The sequence below is a fragment of the Alexandromys fortis genome, unplaced genomic scaffold, assembly GCF_014885135.2.
Source record: "Alexandromys fortis isolate MF-2015 unplaced genomic scaffold, M_Fortis_MF-2015_v1.1 scaffold_319, whole genome shotgun sequence".
NCBI lineage: Eukaryota > Metazoa > Chordata > Mammalia > Rodentia > Cricetidae > Alexandromys > Alexandromys fortis.
Window position 1 is genome coordinate 146,141 of NW_026068193.1, and position 8,291 is coordinate 154,431.

General features: G+C 54.7%; 1 protein-coding gene across 2 annotated transcripts in view; it reads left to right on the forward strand.

Annotated features, from left to right (window-relative positions):
* The window catches only part of Pnkd (PNKD metallo-beta-lactamase domain containing), a 68,092-nt gene extending 60,509 nt beyond the window's left edge, over positions 1-7,583 (forward strand). For both annotated transcript variants that reach the window (XM_050129560.1, XM_050129562.1), the window contains 8 exons: positions 1,176-1,291; positions 1,412-1,524; positions 2,410-2,468; positions 2,929-3,021; positions 3,346-3,509; positions 4,067-4,153; positions 5,459-5,574; positions 5,760-7,583. In XM_050129560.1, the coding sequence (XP_049985517.1) occupies positions 1,176-1,291; positions 1,412-1,524; positions 2,410-2,468; positions 2,929-3,021; positions 3,346-3,509; positions 4,067-4,153; positions 5,459-5,574; positions 5,760-5,933 (922 nt within the window). In that variant the 3' untranslated portion in view covers positions 5,934-7,583. The remainder of the gene's footprint in view (positions 1-1,175; positions 1,292-1,411; positions 1,525-2,409; positions 2,469-2,928; positions 3,022-3,345; positions 3,510-4,066; positions 4,154-5,458; positions 5,575-5,759) is intronic.
* The last annotated feature ends 708 nt before the right edge of the window (positions 7,584-8,291 follow it).

Sequence of the window (8,291 nt, forward strand, 5' to 3'; positions counted from 1 at the left end):
GGAAGCAATAAACTGTGAAGTGTTTCCATTATTCCATCATTCTTTTGACTTGTAGTGTTTTCAATTTTCTATTTAATGTCTTTCTAAATAAAGCCAACATGGTGACGCTATGGCTACGATCCCAACATTTGGGAGGCAGATGTCAGAGGGCCACTGCCAGTTAGTTCAAGACTACATAGTGATGGTCTACTTATGGAATTCTGGCCAGGCTAGCAAGGCCTGTTTCACCAAAGAGGGAAAAAAAGAAAGAAAATGAAAATTTAAATAACGAGCAAGGATTTTCCATTCATTTTTATATTGTAGCACATAAGTCTTGTTTGTTTGGGGTACTGAGGATGGAACACAGTACTTGTGCATGCTAGGTGAGTGGCCTGCCACTAAGTGACATCTCCAGCCCTTTATTTATTCATTTATTTATCTATCTATCTATTTTTAAGATTTGAGACAGGGATCCCCCTTCCGGATATAAGCTGATTATATAACAAGACCTGTCTCATAAAATGTTTTTAGAAAATACTTTCGAAGGTCAGCTCGAGGTAGTAACCTCAGAGCACTGAGCACAAGAGGCCCTTCTGAACGGGGCCCTAGGCGACCTCGCGGGTCTCACGTTTGTTTGGAGAACTCCGGTCTCCTAGTCCAGTTTCCTGAGCTACTTACAGCTGTGATGGCAGTGGTCAAGCCCTTCCAGCCTCACCCCTGCCTGCCCCTCTATCTGCCAAGAAGCCATATAGCTCTGTACTTCCTTGAGCAAACCCTGCTGTCTGCCACCCTGGGCCTTATTCTGTTCCTTCGTCTACCCGCGTGCCTCTCACAGTTGGTCTCTAGGCCAGCAGCAGCAGCTCCTGAAGTGGCCCCGTTTCCAGGGTTGGAGATGTAACTCAGTCGGTAGGGTTTGCTTAAGTGAGCGTGAAGCCATGCGTTCCATTCCTAGCTCCACAGGAACCACACCCTACAGCCTTTGAGGGGTAGAGGCAGAGTCAGGAGGATGAGTTACCTAGTCACCCTTGCCCACAGAGTGAGCCTGGGCTACATGAGACTAAAAAAGAACAAAACAAACAGAAAATGGTGACGGCAAAGAGCTTGACTAAGGGCGGCTGAGGTGGCAGAGATGCCGGCTATGTGGGGCCTGCAGTCGTGGGAGAGGCTGATCTGACCCCACACCGTCTGCCCTGCAGGTACAGCCTGTACACCAGAACCTGGCTCGGGTACCTCTTCTACCGACAGCAGCTTCGGAGGGCTCGGAATCGCTACCCCAAAGGCCATTCCAAAACTCAGCCCCGCCTCTTCAATGGTAAGCTCTAGCCGCCCCTGGCCAGCACCCCACCCTGCTTCCCAAGCTCACCTCCCTGGCTACGGCCCTTCTCCTCCCCCTTGCCCGACCCCGGCTTCTCTGTCTGTCTGCTTTCCCCAGGAGTGAAGGTGCTTCCCATCCCGGTCCTCTCGGACAACTACAGCTACCTCATCATCGACACCCAGGCCGGGCTGGCTGTGGCCGTGGACCCGTCAGACCCGAGGGCTGTGCAGGTGAGGAGCGGAGTGCTGGGAGTCATGGTGGGGACTGCCAGCCGCTCTTGCCAGACGGAGCCTGACTATGGGTCTGCTCCTGCATATGGGTGGGCATCCTCACACAAGAACACCTCCTTCCGCATAGAGCATAGAGCCAGAGAGTGAGGGTTCTGGCCTGGGACTGTGAATCCTGGCAGTTTCCGGTCTGCCCCTTACCCTCTTTGTTCCCCTGGTGGATATTCTTTTTATTTCCATTTTTATTCATCTATTTATTTATTGTTTGGGTGCTTAAGGGGTTGTTTGTCTTATTTTTTTTTCCTTTCTTTTCTTCTCTTTACTCCTCCTCCTCCCAGACAGGATCTCACCATGTAGCTTTAGCTAGTCTGGAACTGACATGTTGACCAGGCTGGCCTTGACCTCACAGAGATCTGCCCCTTTCCTCCTCCCCAGTGCTAGGATTAAAGGCATGCATCACCATGCCTGGTATAGCGTTATGTGTGCATGGTGTGAGCATGTGCGTGCATGTGTGTGTGTGCCATGACATGCATGTGGAGGTCAGAGGCTCTGCCTTTCCCTGCATGTTCATATTCTGTCTCTCCCCGCCTCCCTCCTTCCCTCTCTGTGTATGCGTGTTGTGTGGTCCTGGAATAGAACCCAGGGTCTAGTGTTACTTTTCAATGTGAGTGTATCAGTGTCAACTCCTGATGCCCCCTTTCCCTCTCTGCTGCACCCCATACTGGGTCTCTGCTCTTCCCTGTCCCCTTTGTCAGCTTAGCATTCGCTAGCCTGTCTCCTGCCTTTCCTTCATCTCTCCAGCTGTCTTTCCCACCCACCCCCAACTAAACTTTCAGTGTGCCTCCCTCTGCATCCCCTGCCACCCTCAGTACCTCTTCTCTCCTCCAGGCTACCATTGAAAAGGAAAGAGTTAACTTGGTTGCCATCCTCTGCACCCACAAGCACTGGTAAGGGGCTGGGGATGCTGGGGCTGGGGCTGCCGGTAGTTTTATTTTCACGGGTTGGGCTTGAGGAGCTGGGCTCAGGGATGGGTAGGACCCACTTTCTCATGAAGTCACCCAGGCACCAGCAGAGGTAGAGAGGAAGGGACTGGATCCCTTATCTTGGCACTCAGCAGCTTGGAGCCTCAGAGGAGGGCAGGAACTGCTGTGTTCCATTTGTGAGCATGCAGCAGGTGCCCAGAGAATGAACAGCTGTTAGTTGGCAGGTGGCACAGGGCACAGAGGCTGGAATGTTAGGTGGGTGTGGTCAGATTCACTGGGGAGAGTGTGAGGACGGCCGCTGGAGCTGAGCAGGAGAGTCCAGGAAGATCAGAGGGGACTGTCATGGGAATGGTTGAACAGGAGCCAGGGGGTACCTTAGGGGAGGGGGAGTCCCCTGTCTGTGTTCATCTCTGCCATCCTGCAGGGACCACAGTGGAGGGAACCGCGACCTCAGCAGGAGGCACAGGGACTGTCGCGTGTACGGGAGCCCTCAGGAAGGTATCCCCTACCTCACCCAGTAAGTGCCTGACCCAGACGTGGGTGGGCATCTCCTACCTCCTGCCTTCAGTCTGCCAGGGTGTCAGCAGCTGGTGACACTCTGCCTAGCTCTTAGACAGCTAAGTGGAATCCATGCAAAAAGACTGGCCCTGCTTGCCCTAAGATGATCCACCCATAATCAGAAGAGAAAGGCTTTGCGCTGAGGCCCTGGGCACCCGTGCCTTCACCCCTACCGTAGAAGCCACCCTCCTGTTAGGCACCCTGCCCTTGAGTCTGGCATGGTAGCCATTATCAGCATGACGTAGCTTGAATTCCCTCTCTTCCTTATTGTTTTGTGCCCTAGCCCCCTGTGTCATCAAGATGTGGTCAGTGTGGGACGGCTTCAGATCCGGGCCCTGGCCACCCCTGGCCACACTCAAGGCCACCTGGTCTACCTGCTGGATGGGGAGCCCTACAAAGGTCCTTCCTGCCTCTTCTCAGGGGACCTGCTCTTCCTCTCTGGCTGTGGTGAGTTTCTGTCAAAGAGAGGGGAGGGGGAAGAAGAGGGAGAGACCAGCCAGAGCAGCCACTGTCCCATGTCCTGTTTAGAGATGCTGGCCCCCAGCATCCCAGTGGCAGTCACCGCCACTTTCATTGCCTGATTGTTCATTTCATGTTCTCAAGATCCTCACAGGAGCTAGGCCTATGACGAAGACCCGACCCTTTAAGTAAACACCATAGAGCACTGATTTCCACTGGGTGGGACCTGTTTCCCCAAGATAGTGACCAGGAAGAAGAAGCCATGGAAAGTTGAAGATACTTAAATAGGAAGGAAGCACTGTGGGTGGGTGAGGACCCCAAGTCCTAGACTGCAGAGTCCCCGAGGGCTTAGTGGGAGAATCGTTTCTACCCACTGAGCCTGGACCCCCGGAAGGCATGAAGACTCAGCAGCCTTGCCCTCCACATGTGTAAGGACGGGGTGGATGCCTGGGGATGGCCGGGCAGGACTCAGCTGAAGGTCCAGAGGCTGAGGTCCAACCCCACCCCTCTGTACCTCAGACCCTTTCACATTTGACCCCACGCAGGACGGACTTTCGAGGGCACAGCAGAGACCATGCTGAGCTCACTGGACACCGTGTTAGACCTGGGGGATGACACCCTGCTGTGGCCTGGTGAGGTGCCCCTTCTCCCTCCTTCCAGCCCCAAGCTTTGCCTGGTACCAGGGCCCTCCCAGCCCCTCGCTTTCTTAGAGACCGGCAAGCTAATTTCATGGGCCCAGAGGCAGCACAGCTAGTCCTCTGGGGGTGGGACAGACACTGCCCTCCTTCCTCGAGTTAATACTGGCTATATGATATTGAAAAATTTTGTACCCCGATATTAATTCTCTGCCGATGCAATAAATCAGATAAGACCAAATTAAGTTCAGGTTTTAATCTGAGCCAAGCATTCCCAGGTGGTCCTAGGGGAAGAGGAGAAACCACGAGGGAGAACCACATGGGAAACCTTAAATATCCTGTAGGTGTGGTCTTGAGCATCTCAGGGGGAGGAGCTGACCCTTGGTGGGCTTTTTGGGGCTGGGTCTGGAGAGGGCAGCTCCAGGGGAAATCCCTGACAGATGTCCAGGCCTTTCATGATGCTGCCCCTCCCCCATCAGCCCTTGACCTCTTTGGGAGCCCTAAAGACTCAGAGTCCTGGAGAGATACCCAATCGTTCAGATAATCATGGTCACAGTCCAAACAGAAAGTGGCCGTAGCTTATGTGAGAGAACAGTAAATGTGGTCCAGGTGTGCCCTTTCGGTGCTCATTTGTGTAATGGATACTGGGATGCACTGTCGGGCTCTGTTGTATGCGCTGGGCAAACCACAGTGATACCTGGCTTCTCTCTCTCTCTCTCTCTCTCTCTCTCTCTCTCTCTCTCTCTCTCTCTCTCTCTCTCTCTCACACACACACACACACACACACACACACACACACACACACACACCAACTCTTCCCAATTCTCCCCCTCCTTACCCATCAGACTTTTTATCTTTTTCTTTCTATCTTTGCCTGGCATGTTAGTCTCTTCTCCACTTGCCAAATTAGAAAACTGTGGCTTAGGGAGGTCATCAGCGAAGTCACGCAGAGCGAGGTAAGAGGCCAACTGTGGCCTCTCAGCTCCAAAGTTAGCGATTTTCCCCATGAGTCCAAACCGCTGCCCAAACTGCCTCTGCCTTTTCTTTCTTCGCCCCCGCCCCCCAACAGTGCCCTTGGTTGGAAAAGCAACTTTGGTTTTGGGGTTTTCCAAGAGCCCTCGCCCTCCCCTCTGCTGGCTGGGCAGCTGTGGGCCTGGGGCCTTGGAGTAAGACCGACTTATGTTCTCACCACCAGCCTCTCTTTGCCCTGCTTCCTGTCCCCGTCCCTACCCCCCACCCCCACCCCCACCCCACCCCCCACCCACCCCCACCCCCCTACCCACCCCACCCCCGCCTTGCTAGGACACGAATACGCGGAAGAGAATCTGGGCTTCGCAGGTGTGGTGGAGCCGGAGAACCTGGCCCGCGAGAGGAAGATGCAGTGGGTGCAGAGGCAGCGGATGGAACGCAAGAGCACGGTGAGGCTCGGGAACGGGATGGGATGGGATGGGGTGGGATGGGGAACTTGGCCGCTGTCCAGCCAAGGCTGTCGCTGCCCTGCCTGGGCCCGCAAGTGCTTTCCAGAGTTCTGGCCTCTACCCTGGAAGGGTAGGGTCCTTTCCCCAGGCTCTCTCCACTTACCCCTGTGCCTCTTGCTCTGCAGTGCCCATCCACCCTGGGAGAGGAGCGCACCTACAACCCATTCCTGAGAACCCATTGCCTGGCATTACAGGAAGCTCTGGGACCGGGGCCAGGCCCCACCAGTGACGATGGCTACTCCCGGGCCCAGCTCCTGGAGGAGCTGCGCCGGCTGAAGGACATGCACAAGAGCAAGTGATACCCCCAGCCTACCCCGGTCCCGGCTGTCCCCACAGAGGGGAAGCCACCCATCACTCACACCTTGCCATCCTCTTCATCACTAACGCCACCACCGCCACTGGTGCCCTAGGCAGCACCATTTTCCTCCGGACTGTTTCGGGAGGGCACAGCCCAGCAGGGACCTAGAGGAGGAGGCAGCAGCAGGCCAGTACGGCTGGGTGTTTAGGAAGGCAGCACCTGGGACATCTCTAGACTTTGCTGCCTTGGAGGGTCTGCCTCCCTTTCCCCACTCGTAGACCAATAGCCAGATCCTGAAAGGCTGCTGTCGGCTCCCCTTCCAGAGGCCACACCCCCACTGGAGCCCTAGAACCCAGGAGAGCGGAGCACTGGCCAGGTTAGTCTATCCTCCACTCCTCCCCCTCCAGGGCTGTCAGAGAAGCTCACCCCGAAAACAGTGTTGTGAGGTGTGGTGCCTGGGAGAGTGGTTACCAACAGGGGCAGCCCGAGACTCTAAGCCCTACCTTACCCTGCTAAGACATTGCCAGGCCGAGATGTTCCTAAGAACACACAGGGCCAGAAGCCTGGCTCTGGCCAATCCCTGAAGGCCAGAGGGAAAGTTTCCTGATTGCCAAGGAATCTTCTGCCTCAGGCCAAGGAGACACAAGACGCTGGGATACAGAGCCACATGCCACACATCTGTCCTGGGTCTGTCACTGGCCTCTGCTCCTGCCCCAGGTCACAAGGGCCTGCCTTCCCAGGGGAGAGTGAGCTGTGGTCTGCCTGAGAGATCCTGCTTTCCCCTTGGGGCCCTTGTTCTTAGGAATTCCTGCCTGCTTCTGTCTTCCTTGACGTCTTTTGCTTTATCCTCACCTCTTTTCTTCTTGACATCATTAAAAGCTGATTCTTTCAGTCCTGGTACTCATCTGGCTCCTTGCAGTTTTCAAAAAAAGAAGAAAAAAGACCTTCCATCTCCACATGACTTCCCGTTGGATCCCAGGCCCCACGCTGGCAGTGTACAGAAAGCCGAGGTCTGGGAGCAGGGAGCTCAATTGAGTGCCAGCTTCCAGGACCCAAGCTCAAGGCTGCCCCACTGTTCATCCCTCCTCCCACTCTGCTTGTCCTCTGGTCTCAGGTCAAGGACCGCTGTGGTCCTTTAGCAGGCAGACTCGGGTTAGCTAGGAGCCTCCCCTTGGGATGCGCAGTGCCCTCTGCTGATCCTCCCAGATGCCCCTACCCTCAGTTCTCCTGTCATCTGGCCTTGGCTGCCCTCTCCAGCCCCAGCCTTTGGAACCCACTCTAGCAATATCACCAGACTAGTTAGCCTTCCCCGCCCCCAAGACACGCAGTTCCACGCCTTTGTGCCTTCGCTCACGCTGTTTCTTCAGCCGGAATGCCTTCCCGCTCCTCCTGCCTCCTCTGCCTGTATTAGCCTCTCCCAGGCCCCTCCCCCAGGAAGGCATCCCTCACCCATCTTCCAGGCTACCTCTGCACCTGCAAATGCTTCTCGTGGCAGCCATCACACCATACTTTACTTGTTTACATGTTTGCCCCCTTCTAGACTGTGAACCCTTAAGGGCATGGACTGTATCTTATGCATCTCTGTATTCTGCGCCTAGCACGGTGCCTGGCACACAGTAGGCGCTCAATAAATGTTGAATGAATGATTTAACTCAATGGTTTATCTGTGCTGCTATAGCAGAGAGCCTGCTCACTGTTGTCTGGGGATCACTGAGGGTCACTACATGGGGAGAGCTTTGGGCAGCCTATCAGGTACTGTGCCCTAGGCTCAATCCCCAGGAGCATCAGAACAACCCATGTGTGGGTACCCTTGTCTTTCCCTCAGCTTGAGACACTCAGGACACCGCTAGCACTTCAGGAGCACAACCTTGCCTCCAGCCTGTCTATCTTTATTTGGTTTTTCGAGATAGGATCTGTGTAGTCCTGGCTGTCCTGGAACTGGCTCTATAGACCCGGCTGACCTCAAACTCAGAGATCCACCTGCCATTACCTCCTGAGTACTGAGATTAAAGGTAGGCCACCACCACACCCAGAAGGCTTTTTCCCCCTCCTACTTGTCTTAGCACGGGGGGGGGGGGGGGGGGGGCCAGGCGGGGGTAGCACACGCCTTTAATCCTAGCACTTGGGAGTTCGAGGCCAGTCTGGTCTACAAGAGCTAGTTCCAGGACAGGCTCCAAAGCCACAGAGAAACCCTGTCTCGAAAAACAAAACAAAACAAAAAAAAAGAAAGAAAAGAAAAGAAAGGACGGAAGAAAGAGCTACAACTGAATATGGCATGGGCACAGGCCTTTTATCACAGCACCTGGGGGCAGAGACAGGTGAATCTCTGTGAGTTCTAGATCAACCTGGAAAGAGATTT